The sequence below is a fragment of the Pteronotus mesoamericanus genome, unplaced genomic scaffold (genome assembly GCF_021234165.1).
Source record: "Pteronotus mesoamericanus isolate MK-2021 breed Mesoamerican mustached bat unplaced genomic scaffold, CSHL_Meso_final scaffold_705, whole genome shotgun sequence".
Classification (NCBI taxonomy): domain Eukaryota; kingdom Metazoa; phylum Chordata; class Mammalia; order Chiroptera; family Mormoopidae; genus Pteronotus; species Pteronotus mesoamericanus.
In genome coordinates this window covers 17,070,939-17,096,933 of record NW_026555326.1, presented here as the reverse complement: position 1 = coordinate 17,096,933, position 25,995 = coordinate 17,070,939, and the positions used below count along the sequence as shown (strand labels likewise).

At 45.6% G+C, this 25,995-nt stretch overlaps 3 protein-coding genes across 3 annotated transcripts; 2 read left to right on the top strand and 1 right to left on the bottom strand.

Moving 5' to 3' along the window:
• Positions 1–192: 192 nt before the first annotated feature.
• LOC129062311 (late cornified envelope protein 3D-like) lies at positions 193–486 on the bottom strand. The gene has a single exon (XM_054563195.1). It carries the CDS (start codon positions 484–486, stop codon positions 193–195), a length of 294 nt encoding a protein of 97 aa, XP_054419170.1.
• A 9,952-nt stretch (positions 487–10,438) lies between these two features.
• On the top strand, positions 10,439–10,747 carry LOC129062282 (late cornified envelope protein 3D-like). Its single transcript, XM_054563131.1, has one exon. It carries the CDS (start codon positions 10,439–10,441, stop codon positions 10,745–10,747), a length of 309 nt encoding a protein of 102 aa, XP_054419106.1.
• Positions 10,748–23,054: 12,307 nt separating this feature from the next.
• LOC129062281 (late cornified envelope protein 3D-like) lies at positions 23,055–23,363 on the top strand. Its single transcript, XM_054563130.1, has one exon. The coding sequence runs from the start codon at positions 23,055–23,057 to the stop codon at positions 23,361–23,363; it is 309 nt and encodes a 102-aa protein (XP_054419105.1).
• Positions 23,364–25,995: the final 2,632 nt, after the last annotated feature.

The following is a 25,995-nucleotide window of genomic DNA, read 5'->3' as shown; positions in this document are numbered from 1 at the left end:
AGGCTCGGAAAATACTTGTGTAGCATCCTCTGGGGAGTGCTCACTCCTCCTCTCTCAAGAACATTTTAGCAAATCAGCCTGGGACGACCAGAATGGGGTATCCAGGAAAGGCTGCGTCTGGCTGGGGCTCTTCCTTGGCTCTTTAGATTCTTGTTTTCTCTGAAATCGCTGGTCGCAGCATCCGAGTCCAGGTCAGCAGCAGCCCCCGGAGCTGTGGCCGCAGCCCGAGGCCCCGTCCTCGCAGGAGTCGGAGCTCTGGAGCCGGCATCGGTGGGACCTGCGGCGGTGCCTGTGGTGGCTCAGGCAGCAGCCGCCCTCGGAGCTGGAGCTGGGGCCGCAGCCGCCCCCGGAGCTGAGGGCACAGCCAGAGGGGGCTGGCGGTGAGCACTGCGCTGGGCTCTTTGGGGGGCACTTGGGGGAGGGGCACTTGGCGGAGGGGCACTTGGGAGGGGGCTGGCACTGCTGCTGGTTCTGCTGGCAGGACATCTCCCCAATAATTTGACCTGGAACAAATAAAAGACACATTTTAAGCACAAAAGGGTCAGAAATTTCAATGTCTCCTCCCCACAGGTTTTGTCAAACACTTGTCCTCCATGACCAAACTGCTTTCTAAGCCAAGCTCTGTGTGGGGGGCGGGGGGGGGGGGGGGGGGGTGGTAATGGTAGCACAGAACGGGCATGTGCATTTGAATAAAGCATCCTCAACAATGTTGGATGGACCCACGTGCATCCCTGACAACATGCTCAGAACAAGAACGGGAGGGAATCCTGAGGACCTGTGGCTTTTGGGGTTGACAGGCCCCAGCAGGTGTCTGAGTGGCTCCTTCCTTACCATCACCCTCCCCCCGCTGCCGCCCACTATGGGCCTCTTCTGCTGGTTCCATTCAGATCTGAGACCGTCTTTCTAACACTCCCAGCTGAGGTCCTGTCCTCTTCCAGACACTCACCAGATGCAGAGGAGGCAGGAGAAGGCTGCTTCTGAGAAGGCTGTGGATGAGGAGCTGAGGGCAGGAGCCCTTTTATCCTGTGCTGGGTTTGTGACACATGGCCCGAGCATGCTGCTGCTTTCACAAGCAGGGGGAGGTGGCAGCCTGGCACACCCCCAGGACTAGGCTTCCAGCCTTTTCCCTGAGCACTTGCATAATGTCCAATTAATGAGGTTCGACCAGGAAGCCTGCTGACTATCCACCTAACTCCCCTTGGCGCTGCCTGGGAGTCTGGCCCTCCCCTTCCTTCCTTCCTTCCCTCATCTGCCATGCCTTGGCTCAGCCTGTCTCAGGTACTTTTCTGGGAGCAGGGGTGGCTATGAAAGAATTCTCTTCTTGTATTCTACCAAGACAGACCCACAAAGACAAATGAATAAATCATAAAACAATTCCAAGTGATAAATGTAATTTAATGTACACAGCATCTCCAGGCTGGCCCAGTGACCATGGCCTTCAGATGTCACCTACTCCTACCTCCTGAGCGCCTGGCAATGAGATGTGGGCAAGGGATCCGGACTGGTGCAGGACCCTGGCTTGTGGAGGGAGCCCTCGGAAGACATCATGGCACCCAGGGAGCAGCACGGAGTTCCTGAAGGGAGCAGAGTGGGTGGTGTTGATGGACAAATAAGGATATTGACCAGAGTGACCAGTGTTGAAAATGTGTGTGTTTTTACTGAATTTATCTAAACTCAAAACTATGGCATGATTGAATCTATTATAATATTTAGCTATGGTCAAAAATATAAATATAATTAGGAACACAAACTTTAATAACCCATATATAATTTAAGTAATTTTTGCTATTGTGATAATATTATATTATGGTTTTACAAGGTTTGTCCAGGAGGTATCCAGCCATGTAATATGAAAAACAGAGACATTTATTGAAGAAGATACAAGATACAAGAAACATTGTACATAGAACAATGACGCCTTCAAACTAGGCACTTTGGGAACTCACACAGTTTTCCCAATTGCCATCAGATGCCCTCTTGTATTTTCCTGAATCTTATTGATGGTCTGAAATCTCTGCCCCTGCAAACATGATTTTAATGTTCGGAAAAGCTGGAAGTTGCGGGGCGCCAAATCTGGGCTGTAGTGCAGCTGAGTCACCTGTGTGATTTGATGTTTTGCCAAAAAACCCTGCACAGGATATGATGCATGAGTGGGCGTGATGTCATAAATGAAGCTGCCAATCACTGGTTGCCCATAGCTGCAGCCTTCTGAATCATCCGAATAGTTTCTGCAGAGGAACGTTCAAGCTTAACACGAAATTTGATGCAGATTTGTTGCTCTACTCACTCAGTCACTTTGAATGTGATGTCCACACAGTACATAGGCTAACTCACTGACTAGCACAGTGAAGTTGTCATTGTTCATACAGGTGCATTCCAATCCACTCTCCTTGGCTGCCAGGTTACCTCGATGTTGTGCAAACCACTGTCATTATATTAACAATGGCTGGACTTTTTCTGGATAGAGCTCATATATTTTCTTACAAAGAAAAATGTTCGTGGTCTGTTGTTAACTGGTAAAAAGCAGGTTGTAAAGGAGCACAGACAGTTAATTAAATGATTTTGAATGACCTCTTTTTTTATAAGACATGTGTTTTACTCTTTAATGACCATTAAAACCTATAAGACTGGCTTCCTGCCTTTGGTCAATTTTGTTTTTCTCACTTCACTCTAACTTCACTCTATAACTCAACCGCATTAAAGTGTAATGATCCCATGAGTGAGACCCGATGGAGGAAGGACTTATATTGGGCCTCTGCTGTTAGGCAGGAAGGAGGTGGTGCAGACAGTGGGGGAAGGAATCGCGCCCTCGCTGACATCCTCCTGTCTCCAGAAGGGGCTCTTCAGCCCCTCCCATCCCCAGGCCCCATTTTCAGTCTCAGCCTCTTTTCAGCTGTGGCAGCCATTTCCTCAGATTGTGAGAACCCCACAACAAGACGCTGGATTGGAACGGGAAAATTATGTGATGAAAAGAGAAGCTATTTTTCATGTGGACTCTGTGATGAGGATGAATGGGGAAAGATTAAAGAGAAACTCATTCCTATTTTCATCTGCTTTCCTGGATGGGGCAAGCTCAGATAATGCCACAAAAATAGGGGTACCCTCCCTCCTGGGATACCTAGAAAGTTCTAGTTTACAGCTGGTGTCCCAATGCAATTACTCAGTAGTGTCCTGCTTTGGTGATAATACAGAGAGAAGAGATGGAAGTGGTGCAAACATCACCCATGGGGCCCCTCAGAAGGCCGGGCCTGTCTTTGGGTTTGCCCTCTCCTACAGACTAGGACTTCCTATTGCCAGCTTCCTCCAGAATTTCTTCTTACTCAGTCATTAATTTCCAAGCTCCTACATTTAACAGACTTTAAATGAGCAATGGCTGTGGGTCAAGCATCCTGCTCAGAGGGGTTTAAAAAGCCTCCTCTCCCCACCTCTATCCTACTAGGAAAATCATCCTCTGCTCTGATGGTTTTCATAAAATTCCTAGCTTCGTACCCCCGCGTGATGGTGTTAATAGCAAGGTTTCTTGTACAATTTCCTAATATGCATACAGAAGATCGGGGACTCCCCTGGGGCTCTCTTTAGAGCTCTTTAGGAGTTGAGGATATTTAGGTGCTATGGTTTCAGGGCTGGACTTGAATTGAAATTCTAGTACCAAGAAAAATGACCAACTAACCCATGTTAGAGCCTGAATCTATATGGAATGTTTTCAGTGGTTGTAAGGAAGTAGTTTACTTTCCAGAAATGTTAGACACCACCTAAGAGGGAAATTGGTACATGGATGAGAATGCACAATAAACATCCTCAAAATAAGCAGTTGGGTGGTATTTCCATGCTCCCTCACTCCCTTTCCCTGAAAGAAGCTGATCCTCCTGTTCTGGAAGGTGGCTTCACACTGTCCTGCCCCTGAGATGAGGGAGAGCAGTTTTGTGTTGGCTTCATTTCTTATTATTGATGAATTGAGATTTAGCTTCTCTGAGTACATTTTAAAGAGGCATCAGAAATGAATTGTGTTTCCTCTGATATCTCCACATTACAGGTGCCAGGCTCCTGAGGACAGGCTGCTCCCAGCACTGACCCTCAGGGAGCTCCCCTCCTGGTCTGGGAGGAGGAGGAACGGCCATGGCCTCCCGCTGTGCTTCTGTCCTGGAGGACATCTGCTCAGCTCGCAGGCCTGTGAAGCAGCCGCTCTGTGAGAAATGGGAGGGGTTGTGGAGAGGGCCTCCTTGCTGCGGTGGACAGAAAATCAGGCAAGCAACAACTCCAGGACTAAAGGAGGGGCTGCGGAGACAAGGAACCTGGGACAGAGCCTGGAGGAAGCCAGAGAGGAGTCACTGCGTTTCAGAGAAGGCAGGGAAGTCTTCCCATCAAGAGCCGCCCAGAACTTTGGAGCTTACCCAACCACCGAGATGGATGTTACTCTTCAGCTGTTGTTGCCTAATTACTCAGGATTGTACCAATTTGGACCCAAAACTACAAAGTGCTTGCTTCTATTGAACCATAAGTCACAGAAGAAAACTATTTGTTTTTGCAGACATCTGAACCCCTGAACCAGTAGTTTCTTACATGCTCCACAGAATCTGTGGTTTCTCTTTAACATACACCATGGTTATAATTCACCATTTGTGTTTCTTCTCTGCTAGATTATCAGCCCTGGAGGACAGGCTGTTGTCTCCCCCGTGCTGAGCATGGTGCCCGGCCCACCGCTGATCCTCATTTAAAGTGTGTTAAATGTAGGAACTTGGGAATTAATGATTGAGGAGGAAGATCTGCCAATAGGAGAACCAGGACTGTGGGAGAGGACAGTGGGTGGTGTCCTCCTCCTAGTCACATGTCAAGGTCAGGCCGGACCTTGTGAGGGCCCCACTTCCATCTCTTCTCTCTGTTATCATCCAAACCAGAACACTACAGGTAGATTGCACTGGGACACCAGCTACAAACTAGGACATTGAGATTGTGAGCTGGCTGAGGACAGGAAGAGCTGGGTAGATGGTGTGGTGACAAGCACTGTCAGACTGGCCTTCATAACGATGTGACACTTCCCTTTGCAGATTCCAGCAAGTTAAATGGAGATAATTTGTGACTATTTGGATGGTCATTTTCAACCACTGTGATTTGGGCAAATATGTTTATTGTGATCTCATCTTGTATGTACAGGCTGAAAAAAAAAACAGCTTATATTTTGCTTAGACATTACATGAGACACTCAATATGTAAAATTATGCCATTTTTGGAAATGTAAAAAAAATCCAGACACCAAGTCTAAGAAGAATATAGCAATGGTTGAGACAACACTGCATTCACTAAAGAGAATTCAATGAAAGGAGGAAAAAACATATGATCATCTCAATAGATGCAGAAAAAATTTTTGAAAAAATCCAACATCAATTCATCATTAAAACTCTCAGAACCTGGAATAGAAGGGAACATCCTGGACCTGGTAAAGGGCATTTACAAAAACTCTACAGTTACTATCACACCTGGTAGAAAGAGTGATTGACTTCCTCCTAAGATCGGGAACAAGGCAAGAATAAATCTATGGAAAAGAACATCGAATCCAAAATGGACTCAGGATATATGACTGATTTATTTTAAACAAAAATTCAAAGGCAATTGAATGGAGGAAGTTATTTCAAGAGAGGGTGCTGAAAAAATTGGACATCCTTATGCATAAAAATGAAAGGTACCTGATATTTACATATAAAAATTAACTCAATGTATACAATGGTTCTAAATGTAAAATATAAAACTAAGAAACTTGTAGAATAAAATACAAGAAAAAAACTTTGTGATTTTGGGTTATGCAAAAAATTGTAGATTTGGCAAAAAAGAGGGCATTTCAAAAAAAGACTGACAATAATAAATTATACTTCATCAAAATTAAAAAAATTCACTTTTCAAAAGACACTTAAGAAAATACAAAGAAGGTTCACAGTCTTGGAGAAAATATTTGCAAAAGACTTATTTGATGAATTACTCGTCTATAATATATAAAAATGCTAAATGTTAATAAGAAAATAGGCAAACATTAAAAATGGACAATATATTTGAACAGACATTTCAACAAAGACATATAGATGGCAAACAAGCACATGAAAAGACATTCAACATCATTAGTCATTAGGGAAATGCAGATGGAGAACAACATGAGACACCAGTTTATGCACATTATCATGGGTAAAATAAAAAATAACAATGGTAGTAACAGACAATACCAAGCACCATCAAGATCATGGAGCAACTAGATTCTCATTGGTAGCCGGCAGGGATGCAAAATTGTACAACCTCTTTGGAAACAGTTTGCAAGTTTCTTAAAAAATGAAGCATACACTATTTGCCCCTGAAACTCTATTCTTAGGTATTTTACCAGAGAAACAAAATTTATGTTCACAGTAACACCTGTAAGTCAGTGGTAATAAGTGGCTTTACTCATAATTGCTGCAAACTGGGAGCAGCCCATGTGCTTCAGCGGGTGAATAGATAAAAAAAGGTAATACATCCATACAATGGAATGCTGTTTAGCAATAAAGAAGGAATGAACTACTAATATATGAAACAACAGAATAAATGTCAAGTGTATCATTCTGTGTGGGGAAAAAAAAAAGCCAGCCTTTGAATGCCACATAGTATATGATTCCAATTATGTGACCTTCTGGAAAAAGCAAAATTATAAAGAAAATGGATCAGTCATTGCCAAAATGTGGCATGGGGAAGGATCGGTTACATATGGTCATGAGGAAATATATTGAATTGATGGAATTGTTCTTTATCCTAATTGTAGTGGTGTTTCCACAGTGGTGTATGTTAGTCAAAACTCATAGAATTGTATACTTTAAACAGGTGATTTTTTCGGTTTGTAAACTATACCTCAAGAAATCCAACTTGAAAACAAATGATATAGTACTTTTTAGGAATACGTACAGTCAATGTGATAAAAATGTACCAAAAGGAAGCAGGCAATGATAAATACAAGGTTCAGGATGGTGGTTACATCAGCAGGAGCAGGGAAGGGATGAGGAAAAACTAAGTAGATACGTATGACTTACTACCAAAGTGCTCATTTTCACTTTTGTGGTGGATTTTTGTGTTTGTTATTTAAATAATGGAATGACAATAGATAGATAGATAAGGAGATAAATTAAGAGGGCCTTGCATGGACTAATGATAAGCATATATTACAAACCAAAGATTTGTTCATCTAAAACTATGCATTTGATATCTGATAACAAGACAAATAAATGACAAACTCCAGGAACAAATAGCTTCCTAACACACAGTTTTCAGGCTCATCTTCCCTTCCCCTTTTCATGGCATCAGTCATAAGTCACAAAGGAGAAGGGCAAGTCCTTATTTGTTGGCTCGTGTACTACTAATATGCCTTGCGCAGAAGGCTCACCCTGAAGCTGGACCTCAGACAAAGCAATTCCTTTTCCAGAGTTAACATATGTGTTATTCGGTCACACAATCCCCACTTTAGGCCAGCCAGGTGAACTTCTTCTCTGTGTCATTCCAGATTCCTCAGGATGTCAGGGCTACTAAAACATCCGTAAAGGGCCCCCCATTTGGAGCCACCTCACGCCCTGGGCCATGGGTTCAAATAACTTCTTCTGTCATCTCAGGCTCATGGTGGACTCCTCTGAGGACAGGGAGGGCTGTGACGTGGGGGAGGTTCGGTGAGGGAGGTGTGGGATGAAGGCCCTCCACCTCAAGGAGGAGAATGGGAACATCAGAAAATGGAGACAGGGCCTCAGGGCTCGGTGTGAGAGGTACTTCTGCTGGCAGGTTCTGAAATAGTTTGAGCCACACTGACCAAGCCACAGCCAAAGTGCAGCCCCAGAGCAACGGAAAGTTGCACATTCCTGGGTTTAAAAATGGCCTCTGTACTTATTTCTGGAAAACCTAGGCTTGAACTCTGAGATGGCATCAGCCCCCGTTACACCTACATTTTTGCCTTAGGGCTCGGTCTTCCCCAAAGTTGGTTGGTGTTTATCCTCTCTGCTAGGCTGTATATCCCTGAAGGCAGAGAACATGCCTTCCCTTCACTGCTGAAATCCAAGCTGAGCAGGATACTTACTGGCCCTGGCTGGGACTCAGCATGAGCTTTGCAGATGAAGAACCATGGGAATGACTCCAGCAAGAGTATTCTGGGAGATAAGACTGGGTATGGCAATTAGAAAGAAGAGAGGCTCAGAGCAAACTCGAGGCTGAGGAGAAAAGCCATGGAGTCCTGTCTCCGGCAAGGGTCCTGGAGGAGGGTCCAGGCCGAGCTGGCAGGGCTCCCAGGCTTTTCTGAGGGCACCCTTTCACGCAGGCTGTCCCATCCCTGTCTGCCTGCCTTAGGCACACAGGGCAGAGGTGGCTTCCCCCACTTCCAGCTCCTCCTCAGCCTCACCACGTAGCTGGGCATATCCTGGAACAATCACTAGAATGAGTGAATGGCTGCTGTTAGTGCAGCACTTAGACTGAAACTAAGAACACTCAGAGGAGAGCTACGGTCTTATTTGTAAGCAGAGAGGACGTGGAAACCTGCCTGGCTTTCCCCTGCCTGCTGCGAGACAGCCCGCCGCCTCGGCCCAGGATGCTTCGTGTTCCCACAGAGACCTCGAAAGAAAGTTTGGAATCGCCGATTCAAAATGAGTAAACTGTAGATTGGAAAGAAAAAGAAAACTGTAGCCTTCACTATTAAATTAGTATTTAAAAGCAGATAACCAATTCTTTAGGCTTGTAGCATATCAGAAACATTAGCTCTAATGAAGCTTTATTTAATTTCATTTAATTAAATTTAAATACGTGAATGTTAAAGTCCCGATGATCTTTTTATAGTAAATATGAAGTACTACATTTTATTATCATTATTTGAGATAAAATTTGATGAAGAACACATCTGTAATATTACATTAGACAAAAAAATGGGAAAATAGCACTCAGTTTACCTGAAACTCAGCCGTTACGAGGTCTTAGCTGTTATGAGGTCAAATGAGGCTCACAAACCACCTCCACCATTGTCAGCTTCATGATGACTAACCATGTTTGCAATTTTGCAGGTTGCATTATCGTTGTTTGCATAATTTTTTGTCACTTTTCCAAGCACATGAACCATTTCCTTATATCAGTTTCTAGAATTAATAGGGCACATGCCAGTCAGGGAGAAATGGACACATGGACCACAATGAAAAAGATCTTTTTCTCGCCATCTTACTCCTCCCCCTCCTATAGTCTTCTTCCTTCTTCTTCTTAATAATATCAATTGGGGCAAATAGTCTTGCCCCAGCTAGAGTTGTTAAGTCCCTTCTCCACTCTAACTCCTCTGCTGCTCCCATGCTGCCATGTGGGGACCATGAGGCCTGGTTAAGAATTTTTCTGTCTTAAACAGGAACAGCTTCAAACCTCCATTCCTCAGGCCACATCACATTCACACAGGACAATGATTTTGTCCAGCCATCACCACCCGGAGAACATCTGAAGGCTCCCTCTCCCTCTGCCACCTGCAGTGCGATGGAGCAGTGATCCCCAAAGCTGGACTCTAAGGCTTCAGATCTTTGTAAACACTTCTATTTTAGTACTTATTTCATCAGATCTGCTGTAGTTTCTCGCCTAAGCGATGGTCCATTCAGGCTGTGAGGTACTCAAGGGAAGAAACGTGTCCTATGTAGCTCTACATTATTACTGCTAAGTGAAGTCAAAGAACCTGTGCCAAAGCATGGAAGTGAATGAACGAACAAAGGCACAGCAGCAAACCCAAAGCAGACTGGAACGGGAAATATTTGGCAGTCCAAGGACATCCTGGTTCCATCTTATTAGAACTTTAGGTTCCTGACCAGGAAGACACTGGAGGCAGGCAACTAGGAAGTGTGTGGGGTTGTCACCTCCCCCTGGTTGTGAAAGCACAGCATGCTCAGCCCATGTATCACAAACCCAGCACAGGATAAAAGGGCTTCTGCCCTGGGCTCCCCATCCACAGCCTGCTCTGGACCAGCCTTCTCCTGCCTCCTCTGCATCCGGTGAGTGCCCAGCAGGGCACGGGGCTCCAGCTGAGGTGCTCCAGAGGAACGCCAGGGTCATAGCAGAGGAGAGGGAAACAGAGGGGTCTGGAAGGAAATCCCACAGAATGGGCCCAGACAGGCAGCAACGGGGAAGCGAGGGCAGGGGGAAGTCCCTATGGGTGGGTGCCCAGTTACTTTGGCAACATTGGGTGCTGGGTGCAGAACACAATGGCAGGCATCTTGCTTGATGAAAACTAAGCCCCTGTTAGTGGCGGTCTCCGTCCTGCAGCCTTGGCTCAGGAAGCAGCTGGTCTCAGAAATGAGGGGTCCAGGAAGCCAAGAGCCAGGAGACGTCTTGGCTAAGAAGAGGAAACTTGGCTTCAGTCTAACAAGACTGAACTGTGGGTTCCGAACTGACAAGGTGCTTCTGTTTTGTCCAGGCTCCCTCACCTCCTGCCAAGATGTCCTGCCAGCAGAACCAGCAGCAGTGCCAGCCCCCTCCCAAGTGCCCCTCCCCCAAGTGCCCCTCCGCCAAGTGCCCCTCCCCCAAATGCCCCCCAAAGAGCCCAGCACAGTGCTCACCGCCAGCCCCCTCTGGCTGTGCCCTCAGCTCCGGGGGCGGCTGCGGCCCCAGCTCCAGCTCCGAGGGCGGCTGCTGCCTGAGCCACCACAGGCACCGCCGCAGGTCCCACCGATGCCGGCTCCAGAGCTCCGACTCCTGCGAGGACGGGGCCTCGGGCTGCGGCCACAGCTCCGGGGGCTGCTGCTGACCTGGACTCGGATGCTGCGACCTGCGATTTCAGAGGGAACTGCGCTGGACGCTGCCTTCCCCAGACACCCCATCATAGTTTTCCCAGCCTGAGCTGGGATGTTCCAGGGATGGTCCCTCCAGCTCTCTCCAGAGGAGCTTGCTGTCTGCTGTCCAAGTTCTCACATCCCCCGCCCCCTGCACCTGACAATGATTGGCAGTGTCTGTGCCTGATGACCCTGTGAAAAATAAAGCTTTCTTCCTCATTACCATGGGCAGCTCATGTGTCATTTCACTCTGTCCCTCTTCTCAGTTCCTTGGCCAATACAACACAGCTGTGGGAGCAGAATCTTCACTTGAGACCAAGAAAAAATAGCAGATATCAGTCTCCCCTCCTTTGCATAGCAGGGAAATTTTAGGTTGGAATGGAAATTCAGAGAAACGTGAGAGTTGTAGTACTTTGAGTCCTTTCAACTGTCAGTGAAAGGATTGATTTTTCCTGTGAAACCTGAGTAGGTGTTGATAACAACCTGGGAATTGCCAGTGTATGATAGCAAACTTTTATTTATTTGGGTAAGTTGTGTCTGGGTCCTAATTAAGAAACAGGGAATCAGGAGTCAAGGAAACAGAAAATCACCGGAAAAAGGAGACATTTGCCTCAGGAAGAATTAACTCAGTGGACTCGACGAAAATGCAGGAGAGATGAAAGGTGAGAAGTATCTTCGTTAATGAGGTCTCCGGGAGCCATGTGGCTGGGATTTTAATCAAGGAGATAATTGGCACACCTGAAATGAAAATTTTAGAAGAAAGAAAAAGTGCTGCTGACATTATAAGTGGATGTAATCTAAGGAGTAAACATTTATTAAATTTTGAGCTCTACACAACCATGAACCTCAATAGAGTCCCATGTTTGGGCTTAAATTATAAAACTTAGATGCTGCTGAGGGTGAAATAATGTTCCTGTCTATGAACCAAGAGTAACATCTCACCTGGACTGCCAGGAAGCCAGAGCAGGTGTCGTAGAGCTCAAGCTGCAATCAAGTGGCAAATATTAAGAGAAATTGATGTTAGGGACTGAGTTTAACAGCAAATGGGGTGGGGGAGGGGGAACTGTGGATAACCTCATAAGTTCACTAACTTAAAAAAGGTTTTATCAACCCTGGAAATTATTAGAATTTAGGGATTAAAAGGACGCTAAGAGGAGCCTAATACTAGAACACAAACCGGGTCTAATAAACCGAGAAGTGATTGTTTGGAGCAGGAGCCACAGCTCTGGCCCTGGGTTTAAGTTCCATTAGAAATCACCAGACAGCGCTCAGCCAGGGGCGGGAACCGTGTGAGTCCCAGTGAAGGGGAGGGCAGGCCTGGCACCCAGGAAGGGCTATGCCCCGCCTGACAGGGCCTGCACACCTCGAACACAGGGTGTGAGCACTGCCAGCACACACACCCTATAGCGCTGTGCAGGCCTGAGACAGCACGCCACAGGCTGGGCTAACTGGAGAACCAGAGCACAGTCTGCCAGGGGCTGTAGGAAAAGAGTTGGAGGCTCAGAAGTGCCTCTAAGTGCTACTCTAAAGAACTGACAGAGTTATGGCTTATGGTTGAATCAACTCTGAATGATAAGAAAAGGGAACAGGGTCAACTTATAAAGCACCTGGCTGGGACATTGAAGAGATCTCAGGGAGCTAAAAGTCATAAAGAACATTTTGGCTATTGTAAATTGTGCTGCTATGAACATTGGGGTGCATAGGTTCTTTTGAGTTGGTGTCAAGTGCCCATCAATAAATGAGTGGTTCAAAAAACTGTGGTACATTTACATGATGGAATACCACACAGCAGAAAGAAACAAAGAGCTACTATCCTTCGCAACAGCATGGATGGAACTGGAGAGCATTATGCTTAGTGAAATAAACCAGGGCATGAAAGACAAATACCATATGATCTCACCTATAAGTGGAACCTAGTCAACAAAACAAACAAGCATGAAAAAATATAACCAGCAACATTGAAAGAAAAAGCAAACTGACAGTAATAAGAGGGGTGGAAAGAGGGGGGTAACAGGGAAAAGAAGGGGAAGGAACATGTATAAAGGACCCACGGACAAAGCCAAAGTGGGGAAGCATTGAGGGTGGGAGGTGGGGGTGGGTGGGCAGGGGAAAGTGGTGGCAGGAAATTGGAGACAAATGTATTTGAACAATAAAATAATAATAATAATAATAGCAGAGTCTTTAAGAAGGAAAAAAAAGAGAACATCTTTAAAATGGAGCCAAAAAGGGAGGTCCCAGCAGCAAAAAACATAGATTCCCCAGACCTCATCGGGGTGATGTCATGTCCTAGCCTTGGGCCTATTTACTCACTCAGCACATTTTTACTGAGAGCCTATTATGTGCTCATTTCTGGGCACTAGGGATGTAGGAGGGGATCAGACAGACAACGTTTCTTCTCTAGGGCAACAATTTTTAACTGCTGTGCCGCAAGAATTTTTAAAACACGCAATGCCTAACTATTTAATCGGGAGCACTGACTTCTCTTCCCTTAGATTATCAAATAAAAAAATGACAACAGCCAATACAATAACAGCCATCTTTGTGAATGAATTAAAATTATAACTATTTTGTGTCAGATTGGCAAAAAATATATATATTTTTGGTGTGCCAGAGAATTTTCGTAATTAGTTTATGTGTATCATGAGATGAAAAAGGTTGAAAATTGCTTCTCTGGGTACCTTACACTCAAATGCACCTATGGGTGACGGTTTCCAATTCACACACGATGCATAGTGAAACAGGGTGGCTCTCTATTCATTTGGTCTCTCACCCTCTGGGACTGAGTGAACAATGGTGTTAGTTTAAGGAACCCAGAGACGACCCCCAGCTTGGGCAATATATTGACACTTTGAGAAAATGGCTTTGGTGGTAACAAAAAAGGACATGAGTATTTGCTAGCTCCCACATCAAAAGATAACAACCAAGAAAGGCAAAGGGATAAGCTGTTCATACCCAAGGGACAATGTCGGCACATAAGCAGGCCTCTGACCCCTTGCTCTTCCCAGTCGCCACCCCCACGCCGCCCCGCCATGCCACAGCCACAGTGAAAAGACATCTTCCCAGGGGTGCTCTTTTCTTCTCATGAACATTATTTAGTTGATCACCTAATAAGGAGTAGTTACCTATAGGTCATCCTATAACAGGAAAACCAGATACATACTTTTCATCAATGTTTATAAAAAGTACTAATGCTTTGTCATTATTGTAAAGACTATTTGTGATTTAAAAGATTTGTCTCATTCTTACATGTAATGTTTCAGAGGGCAATGCATCTCTAATGTTAAAATAAAATGTGATGGAAAAATACCACACAGCTTAGGTAATGGTAGTTTCCAGAATTCTTGGTCAGTCGCTCCTACTTCAGTGTACACAAGCTTCCCCATTTCACCCTCATCATCACCACACCCATTAATACGAGTCATAGCTCAGCCAATCTCCCTAAGCCGCCTGAGCCAGCTCGAATCACTGCCTTCCCAAACGACTTGTGGAGCTCTTAGAATAAATATCACAGTCACTAAGTTACTGACACCATGGCCCTCAGATGGGTCTTAATTAGCAAACCACTTCCCTGAAGTTTCTACAAATTTTTTGTCTCTATCTGTGATTTTACTCCTCACATATCTGGTCTATGGTATATTTATCACTTTACAGCTTTTTCTTTCTCCAGATACCAGCTGTCTGCTGGAGAGGCAGGAATTCAAACTCAAGAACGTCTGACTCTAAATGAATGCTTAACAACCCCATTATTTGGCCCCCTGCATGTGCCTTAGATCCCTCCAGTGTCCCCTCAGCAACATCCCCCTCAGCACCAGTGTTACCTCTCCCTCATGGGGAGGATCCCAAGTTCTATGATTTCCTCTTGGCAATGCCATCTGGGCTGGCCACCCGTGGGCAGGCCAAGGTGCGCCTCCACTCCTGCTCCCACCACTTGTCCAAGCACTGTTCTCGCAGGCCCATGGCTTCATCCCGTCTAAAACCTCTAAATGAGAGCGTGACAACACCCATATGCATCCTCCCCCTCAGACTTACTGCAGGCAAAAAGGGACTGATACCCAAAGGCTCTCACCTGGGGCCCCTGAACAATCCCACACACACGTTACAGTACTGACCACATCAGATTATGCTTATTTAATTACTTGTGTGTTTGCCCCACTACACTGTGTGCTACTCAAGAGAAGGGACAAAATACTCATTTTGGTGTGCCACTATGGCAGTGCAACACATCCTATTGGAATAACTGAGTGGAATGATGGATGGATGGATGGATGGATGAATGGATGAAAAAATGTAAATGGCAGGCTTACAGGAAGGCTAAGGCAGAAGTATTTGAAGAGTCCTGTGACTTTCCTCACAGGATTATTGTCACTCTAATTGCTATAGTCCCTTTTTCTATACTTGCCCTTTGATCAAGCACTGACTTGACTCGACATCCGTCCTGCCCAGGGATCCTATGTTTCTTCCAAGGTGCCAGCAAATTTCTTTCTGGGACTCCACCTCTCCTGGCCTCACTTTTCCACCCATTTTCCATACACAGCTCACCCTGAATGTCCATTGTTCTCAGCTCAGGAACCACCACCAAGAACAAGAGTTGATTATATTAGGTGCCTGATTTTCCTAGAGAACATGCAGGAAAAAAAGTGGGCACCCAAAGAACAACGGACTTTGTAGTTAGTCACTTATTTTACAGCATTTATCACAGGAAATAGACTCCTCATTCACATGTCGCTCTGTCTAGCTAGACAATTATTTACTCTAGGTCAGCTTTTGTGTCACATTTTAGTATACATTCCACTGCAAAGTATGAACATGGCATGTGGCCCCTGTTAAGTACATGTGTAGGCCTAAGTAGAAGGTATCTGAGCAAGTTCCAGGGCCTCCTGAACTCTTTAGTCCAACATACTGTCTTGTGCCCAGGGCTGGGCTGGGAGTGCTAGGGGCTCTCACCCTGCCCTAGCAACACACTGGTACTATGCATCAGACAGAGTCCCTGGCCTGAGCTTCTCAGTCCACAGCCTATTCAGGATCAGCTTTCTCTGGATTTCATGAAATCATCTGAATGCCCAATGAGGTCAGGACCTGAACTAGGAGGGCTGGGAAGATAAGCCCGGGCCTCCAACAGAGGAGAAGAAAGCTGAGGGTCCAGAATACAAGCAGCAGGAAGAGTATGGGGTTAGTGAGCATCAATATGGGATGTTTCGGGGGTTCTATGGCCTACAAGGGCCATGGGTCCTCAATATATCCTCATCCTCTTCCTACACATGTTCTGAGAGATGGGTTCATCCTACTAGTTATCCTTTAAAAAGCTTTAATCAACAGGGTTTATTGTTTTCCATGATTACATGAAGACAAGATGCCATAGGAATCCAATTAGAAAAGAGTCATTGTTCTCTTCTAGCAAAAGGCCAAAGAAGAAAGAACATCTTTCTAGGTTAACTCCAAGTTCCATTTCCTTTTCAAATATCTTAGGTCAGAAGTAGAGCCCAGGGTCTTTGAAATCCATCAGAGAAGAGATGTTGGCCAGAGGCTTCTGCAATACCTTGTTTTAGTCTTTCTCAAGTCACTAACTCCTGCTGAGGTGCTCTGCTAGCAAAACCAGCAGCAGGACTGTCCTCCAAGTGGCCTCTAATGTGCCCAACCCAGTGCCCAGCCCATTGCCAGTCTCCTCCTGTAGTAGCCCCAGTCTGGCAGCTGCTTCCTGAGCCACTATGGTCCTGTCTCTCCACTAACATCGGCACCAGAGATGCAGCAGCTGTGAATGTCTCTAGAAGTAGGCTTAGAGACTCAGCAGTGCCTGTTAAGTGCCATCAGAATTCCTGCTGTTGGCAAATCTACTCAGAGGTGTAAAAAACGGGACCAGAATCAACTAATAAAATTTAGGTTTGAGACCCCAGGACCACTACAGGAAGCCAGAGGTGATGTGAGTTATGATTCTACCACCGAAAGTTGCCCCTGACAAGTGAGTTCTCAGTAACTGTAGACAAATTTTTCAGTCCTCATCTGGGATTTCCCAGGCCAAACCCAAACTCATTTGTTCAATCATTCACTCAACAAGTATTTATGTAGCACTCATCTAGATATTTGAATAAGTGAGGAAAAAATGGGCAAAGACCTGCTCTCAGGGAACTGACATCCGGTGGGTCCACTGGAGGTGTCTTCTGATTTCCTCACAAGGCAGTGGATTCAGACAAAGGTGGTTCTATATTCAGTTGGTTTCTCATCTTTGGGCATTAAACAGATACAGGTAAAAGGCTGCTAAACCCAGTGAAGACACCCATCGTGAGAAAAATTTTGAGAATAGATATTGTTGGTTTGGTGGTGACAAAAAGGACATCTAGTGTCTGCCTGTTTCCAAACCAGAGGTAAGAACTAAGTAAGGCAAAAGGATAGATGGCTGGTACTGATGATGACATGTTTGTGTGAAAGTTGTCCTGTGCTCGTCCCTCCCCAGTCTCTTGTAGTCAATCCCCAAGTCTCAGTAAAAAACCACATTCACATAAATATCTTGAAAGTTCTTCAAGTTTCTCCCTGGCTAAGATATATGGGAACAACTTTAAAAGGATGGCCACACCTACAGCCTTCCCTGTACAGAGATTATCTGAAGCACTTAACATAAAAGTGTTTTATCAAAATCTGTCATTTTAAGATACATTTGAAATGTAAATGATTTGCCCCATCCTTAGGGAGTTTTAATATATCATGATTCAGGGGAAATATAGATCTATTTTTATAATAAATGTAATGAGAAAATGCTACAAAGCTGATGGATGTTACAGTGCTTTCCACAATCTTGGTCCACGTTAGGTCAGGTGTTTACAGTCATCACCATTTTCAGACTCATTTTCAGCATTCGTATTCGGGCTAATCTCTTTTGGCCACCCCAGCCTACCTGAACTGCTCTCTGCTCTGAGTTACTACTCCTGGGTCTCTTAAAACCAATACTACAGTCACTACAATACTGGCAAACGGCCCTTACGTGATTGTTAGTTTGCAAGTTATGACACCATGGCCTTTGTAGATTTCTTATTCCAGGTCTGGTTTTACTTGTAATAGCTCTGGCTCATCATGCCTCTATATGAATAGCCTTCTTTTGCCCTCAGACACCTCTGCCTTAACAAAGCTATTAAGAGAAGAAGGAAGGAATTCAAACCTGGCAGTTTCTTTCTCCAAAGTAAATGCTCTTGATGAGCATATTATTTTTTTTCCAAGATCTTAGAAGCCTTCAGGGCTTCCCCTCATCCTCTCCTCCCTTCCACACCAACATTTTTTCTTCCTCCTGGTGGATGCCCAGGTGCCCATTGGGTACCATAAGCCCTCTTACTTGCCTCGCCTGGTTTTTTTGCACTTGGGCTCCACATCTCTGGCCAACTCATTGATCATCCCAAGTGATAGCAGGTGATAACATCTGGTGCATCATTCACTCATTCGCTGAAGAGTGACAGCGTACTGACACCCCAAAACTCTGACTTCAGGCACGAGGACTTCCCACACACACATATTACAACATCCTCACCTGGCTCATGTTTATTTCATTACTTGCTTGTCAGCCCCACTATACCATCAGCCTAAGGACAGAGTAGCATCTTCTTCATTTCTGAACCTCCTTTACCCAGCACAACATATACTACCTCAATATCAAAGGTTTGAAAGAATGAATGACTTTTATGAATAAATGAAGGGAGATTAAAAAGGGCTCCTACAGGAGTACTGAGGCACAGACATTTGGACAACCTCAGGATTTAGATCACTTATTTCCTCAAAACTCTTGACACCTGCCATGAAGCAAAGAGCCTGGGGCTAGAGAGTATAACAAACTGTCCTTTAATTAAGACTCACCCTCACCCTCTTTCAATTCCACCACTCATTTGCAGCCTGTGAAACAAAATAGGAAAAGAGCTCCAAGATTTTGTCAGTTCTCAATGGAATCAGAATTCCTCAACTTATTACTTTCTATTTCCCTACTCCTCTTTGCTCAAGAATTTCCCCTATGCTGTGGATTTTTTTTTAAGTTGATACAATCAATTGCAATTATTTGCCTTTTTATTTCATCTAGAGTTACTAAACTTCCTCCAAGATGTTCTGAAAGCAAAACTAAGAGTAGTATGAAGCCTCTCCCAAGTGTCTCCCCAAGTGCCACTCAAACATCCTGCTCAGGGCCCACCTACAGTCTCTTCCTGCTGAGCCTCAGCTCTGGGAGCTCCCTGCCTTCAACTATAAGAGGTTAATTGGGATCTACATGAGATCCTTAGGTATGTGGCACTATCTGAATATATTTTCCCATTTTCCTTAAGAATGACTCAGCTGCTTGCCATGGAATGCAGTTGGTATCGGGAGGGAGGAGACAGAACTGACAAGGAACTGTGAGTTATAAGCAAAGGGAGAGGATTTTGTGCCTTTTGATTCATCCTTGACTTCTGGTATGGAATGTCCAAAATGTACTCTAAGGAGCTAAACCTGAGATCCTGCGCTGCCCATTCCTCTAAAAGCAACTATAATGATTAAGTCATGAAATTCTCCTAAGATTCATTCAGTCAGACCAGTCTCTGTATTTCCTTGGTGTCTCAGGACTACAGGAAGCCAACACTTCTTGGGATGGGACTCCTGAGATCGGTGACTCCTAGGGAGTTGCCCTCATGCTCCAGGGAAGTGACCAGGCCATGATCTTACTGTGATTCTCTGTCATCACAGGATGGGTGCTCTGTGTGTGGCGCCTGCAGAGGAGCACCTGATCTCATGAGGAAAAGGAGGGGTGAGGGACAGGAGCAACTCATCCAGGTGGAAGTGAGATTAATGAGCTCCACCTCCAGATCTTGTGTGGAAACCTCCAAGACAGGCAGCCAGGGATGGGGCTAAGGCAAAGCCTGAGAGATATCCACTGATGTTTCATGAAGGACAGGAAAAAGGTCATTAACAAGGACATTTTGATCCTTTGAAACTATCCCATTGACGGTCATTAACAAGGACATTTTGATCCTTTGAAACTATCCCAAAGTATGCATGTGTTAATTTTTTGCAACTAGTACTTCCTCCTCTTTCCTCCACCACCCCACCCCACACCATCTTTCATCCCCACTCCTTCCACTGCCAGTGACTCAGAGTTGCAACCCATGGTGGAAAAATGGCTTCCATCCTCATGCATAAGGATAAGGCTAGCTTCTAATAATCACAAGATATGAGAAAACATTCATATCTACGACATTGTTTCACATGCCCCAAGGCACTTGAAATCTATATGGGGGCCATTCATCACAAGCGTTTAATCTTTTAGACTGTACCCCCCACCCCCGAGAAAAGATACATCTCTCCTTTTTTCTGCTCGATCCCTATTGCTGACCATGGTGCCCTGGCCCATAATCATTGCTGAGAAAAGGAAAAACAGTCCCAGATTGCTGGCAACAAGCTGGGCTGGTTCTAGTAGCAAGGCCACATTTTCTCTGATTGAATATAACCAAGTTCACGAAACTCCAACATCAGACAAGCTAACTTTGTGACCATGAGGGAGCAAGACAAAAATTAGACCACTCTGAGCACCAACGAAATAAAAGCATTGTCCAAACCACAAAAATGACCTAGCATCTCTTTTTCTCAGCTAACATGAGGCATTTTTACTTCTTTACCAATTGTAGCTTTAGTCTTGTCCATTAAATCTTGCTTTCTAGCTAAAAATTAAGATACCTGACTACAGAAATGCCCTCTGCTTTCTGAAAGCACCTAATCCGGAGCAAAACTTGACTTCCTTGAACCTTCCCCAAAATTACCGAATACAAGCCCAAATTCTATGACAACACCTCAATATTTCCCCATGGTGTACTGACTCCCTCATTTCAACAAGCCAATCAGCACAACTTTGTTCTGCTGTAGGTGTGTTTGCCAGTAGTCTTTGGATGGGAAATATTGATGATGTTCAATAGAAATTTATTAAATGAGGAATATAAGAATGAATGACTTAAGAAGGAATTTCATGGTGGGGCTGGTAGTGGCAATTAGGAAGCAGAGGGGGCTCAAGGTAAATATTGAATCTATAAGAGAAAAGGCAGAAGGCAGTGTCTCAGTCCATAGTCACAGACCAGGGACCACGCTGAACCCTTTAGAAGGTCCAGAGTTCCTCAAGAGCACACTTCCGTTAGAATGCCCGTTTCCCACCTGGCATTCTCTTAGCCTCCACTGACAGTAACTGGGAGGAGGAGCTATACACTGTTCAACACTCTATGTCCCTCTTCAGATACATACCCAGTCTGATATGAGAAAGCACCCATTTCACCCTTCATGAATAATTCCTTTCAATACAATATCAAGTGGTGGGGTCCTCAACATTACAAAGGAAATGGACACTTTAGCATAGTTCAGCATTAAACCTACAGATATCGCCTCATCAAGAGACTCCTTCTGGAAACAGAAGAATACCAAAGTAGGGTACAATGCCAGATCTAACCCTTCCCCCCTTTCTCCTTCCCAAGTCACTATTTCTTGTGACCCAGTTCAATTCATTCTCCCACAGCTATTTCAAAATAAATCATGGGATCCCCTCACTTTAAAGTGGGTAAGTCGTAAAGTACAAACCCGTGTAAGGAATTTTGTGTCTATAAGCAATAAAGTACAGAAAAGAATAACACATATTTTCCATTAAAAATTTTATTAAAAATTACCATTTAATTTAAATATAAATGATTAATGTTTGCTGTGGTACTGAATGTAATCTTTGGAAACAAATAACAAAATGCAGTAATTGTGAAAGCAGACATGAAGTCAATGAGAAATTAACTGCTAGTACTATAATAGAATCCAATGAGAAAACAAGGTTCAGATTTTATAAAAAGTCATCCTTAGAAATTATGAGATCTGTTCTATTAAATGTGATGCACATAACATCACCACCATCATCAACCTCCCCATTAGCTACACATTGAACAAATCATTTTCATGACTCCTAATAATTACCTTAAATACTTTACATTCATAGGTCATTTTTATAATCAATATTATGCATCCTAGAGGAAAATAAATATGAAAAAACTGGATTTTTTATACTAAATATGAGTCTCATGATCTCAACCATTGTATTTATATAATTCTACCTTTGCTTTGGTTCTCTTAGGAGCTCCACCTGCCCCAGGCAGGGCCTGGGTCCCGTCCCCCCTCCATTACCCAGCACGTCTCATTCCCAGGGGCCGGTGGTCTCAGATCATCAACATCCCCAGAGCTCAGGAGCTGATTATACCCAACAAATCATGACCCTTGGGACTATGCAGAGCAATAGGGAACTAATGTTCAAAAGACAGAGGTATCAAAGGACAAATCACATAGTATCAAACATAAATGTTTACTTTTCTGATGTCTGTCCAGTTAAACTTGAAATGCTCAAGGTCAGGAAATGTGTCATATGCATCTCTACATCCTCACTGCCCAGCAAAAATGCAAAGGGCAGAGCCAAAGTTAAAGCATCTGAGCTGAGTGAAAGGAGAAACAGCAGGTCCCCAGCACCCCTGGGGAGCAGTGGTCAAGATTTCCTAGTTCCCTCTTGCCAGGCATCTTGGCATGTGTGCAGGGAGAAGCTGGAGACCTGGGATGGAAGTGTGTGGAGATGTCACCTCCCCCTGGTTGTGAAAGCAGCAGCATGCTCGGGCCGTGTGTCACAAACCCAGCACAGGATAAAAGGGCTCCTGCCCTGGGCTCCCCATCCACAGCCTCCTCAGGACCAGCCTTCTCCTGCCTCCTCTGCATCCGGTGAGTGTCTGGAAGGGGACAGGACCTCAGCTGGGAGTGCTGGGAAGACAGCCCCAGACTTCAGTGCGGAGGAGGGAAGTAAAGCTGTCTGATGTGACGGCAGCAAGAAGAGAACCTTGGAGGGCAGCAGAGGACAGAACAGGGACAGTGAGCAAGGACTCTCTGAGGGATGCATCCGGGTGTGAGACATGCTGAGCCCTGGCTGTCAACATTCCCCCGGCTCTTTATCCTGAAAGATGCACACATGTCAGAGGCATTCTCCAGAAATTATTATTGGGGTGTATTTGCTTACATGTTTCTGTGAAGACAGGTGGATGTGGAGCCCAGTAAGAAGATATTAGCATTATTTTTGGAAGGAGAATTTTGGGGCAAGTACAGGAAATATCTTCTGGTCAATTTAACTCGATATCAGTTTCCATTTTCCTCCTGAACATCATAACTCAGAAAGCAGCTGGTATGAGGAGCAGGGGCTTTACAAGATGTTCATAGAGGAGACACTGTTCTGGAGCTTTTTTGCACTTTTTCCTTTAATCTATCCAGGCTCCCTCACCTCCTGCCAAGATGTCCTGCCAACAGAACCAGCAGCAGTGCCAGCCACCTCCCAAGTGCCCCTCCCCCAAGTGCCCCTCCCCCAAGTGCCCCTCCCCCAAGTGCCCCCCAAAGAGCCCAGCACAGTGCTCACCGCCAGCCCCCTCTGGCTGTGCCCTCAGCTCCGGGGGCGGCTGCGGCCCCAGCTCCAGCTCCGAGGGCGGCTGCTGCCTGAGCCACCACAGGCACCGCCGCAGGTCCCACCGATGCCGGCTCCAGAGCTCCGACTCCTGCGAGGACGGGGCCTCGGGCTGCGGCCACAGCTCCGGGGGCTGCTGCTGACCTGGACTCGGATGCTGCGACCAGCGATTTCAGAGGGAACCAAGTTTCAGGGGCCATCCTCTGCCTAGCGTGTTCCCTCTCAGTCCTTCCCCGAGCCCCGTGGTCCTTGCTGAGACGGCTCTGCAGAGCGGCCTGAAGTTTCTCAGTGTCCCCCGGCCCACTGCCCAGGGCCCCACAGGACCGCCTCAAGCTCTGCCAGGGCTTGCGATACCCACCCCATCAATTATCACCCCCGTGTCTGACCCTGTGAGAAAATAAAATTTTCTTTTCCTCAGCACCACTAGGCTGTCTTTGACTTTGTTCCAACCCAGGGTACTCTGTCTCTCTTTTCTGTTTCTCAGGCCACCACTAACTGCCTTGCAGAAGAGACAGATCCTGACTCTAGACTACAAAAAACAGTAGTTCCATTTCCTCCAAAAGGACCTATGGGGACATTTTATGTTGGGACAGGAGAAGAAAGGGAACTGGCTTCAACCCCACAGCAAAGAAATGTCCCCATAACATGATGTAGGAAACAGTCTGACTCAAACCTAGACCCTGATGAAAAGTGACCTTCACCCAGAATACAGAAGGAATCCCAGGATCCCCAACTAAAAGACAGGGATCCAGGAGGCAAAGAATCCAAAACCTACTAGGAAAGTCATTGAGAGAACAGGAGAATAGAGAAAGGCCTCAGGATGACTATTAACTCAATTTCTTCGATAAGGATCTGGGAGCACAATGATGAGAGATAAAACTGAACAGGTTGTGCCCTGGCTGGGTGGACCAGTTGGCTGGAGTGTGATCCTGTACACTAGAAATTTGCAGCTCAATTCCCAGTCAAGGCACATGCCTAGGTTGCAGGTTCGAGCCTTGGTCAGGGCATGTCTGGGGGACAACCGATCAATGTTTCCCTTGCATCGATCTCTCTCTCTCTCTCTCCCCCACTTCTCCCTCTCCCTCTCCCTCTCTCTTACTCTCTCTGCCTTCCTCTCTTTCTAAAATCAATGGAAGAAAAACCTGCCCTAGGGTGAGGATTTAAAAAAAATTTTTTTAATAAATTTAAAAAACTGAGATGCAGGGAAGAAATTTGGGCTATAAATAAGTGTTGGTGAGAAAATTGGGAAGAAAAGTGGAACTGATAAATGGGCTGGTTTTAAAAACAAAGATAATCATAAGATCAAATATTTCCTTAGCACTTGCTATGAGCCAGGCATGATTTTAATCGTTTGGCATACGGTTCCTCCATGAATCCTCCCCGCAACGCTGGGATGTGGGCACTCTTATCTCATGTTCCACACATGGAAACATAACCATCACACATTTTCTCAACGTGCCCCAGAGCAGTCAGGGCCAGAGCCATGAGTGCAACAACCATACTGTCCTGGTTTCCCTTAAATAATAGAATTCTCTCTAAACTACTTCTATTCAGCCCAGCTCAGTGTGCTCCATGTTGCTTTTTTAACTCTGTATCGCTATGATTCCAAACCACAAAAGCCATAGCTGCGATAGGACCCCATCTGAGGAAAAAGGTTGTCCCTGATTTTAGACAAAGTGATACCATCAACTGACCATATCCTGCTGGTCAGTTGTCAACTGACCGGCCCACGTGTCAACGCCCCCATGAAACCTCTTTTCCCTGGCCCTCCGCCCACTCCCCCTTCCCCAGGGCCGCGCAGAAGCCGCCCCACTGTCAGGATTGCGGCTGTTGGCTTGTCTGCCTGTCTCCTCCACTGGAAAGTGAGCCTGGGGGCCTCTAATTCCCCTCCCTGCACTCGCTTTTCTGTAAATTCCCTGCCCTGCCCACTCCTTACACGAACTTGCTCATAAGATCCACAGGACCAGAACAACCTCCACAGGCTTGGTGGCCAGCGGGGGGCTGGCGGGAGCCCTGTGTCTGTGGCCGGGCTCGGCATCCGTGCTTGGAGACCTCTGAAACCTCTGTGCCGGATAGGTCCGTCCCCACAGCCACCCAAGAACCCACATCGACTCCAAAACACAAAGGCTATTCGGAGGCGCTGAGGCCAGGGAACGGTAGCCCTGGGTCACAGACAGTAAATCCGGGAGGCGGATGAGCACAGCGCTGAGGGATCGGCCACAGCCGCAGCTCGGGCCACGCCAGCGCGCCGCGAGGCCGCCGGCTGCTGGCTGCGAGGGTGACCAGAGACACCTAGCGGCCACCTGCGGCGGTGTCCCTCAGTCTCGCCCCAGAGACCGCTTCCGAGCTGACCACGCAATCTGCAGCTCCAGGGAGCAAAACTTACCCTAACGAGGTTTTAAATAGTTTGAAATGTTTATCTTAAAAAATAAACTAACTATAAGTGTTCATAGATTTATTCAAACTTATTATTACATTAGTGCTCCATAATTCCCATATAGGGTAAATATAACAAGTCCTAATGTGTTAAGTAATACAAAATTAAAACAACTATGGGACATTTGCACAATGGAATTCTACTTGGCAATAAAAAAAAAAGAGGAAAATTTTACTCTTTGCAACAGTATGGATAGACCTGGAGAACATTACACTAAGTGAAATAAATCAGTTAGAGAAAGGCAAATACCACATGATTTTACGCATATGTGGAATCTAACGAACAACCTGACCTAACAAGCAAAACAGAGACAGACTCATAGATGGAGAATGGATGAC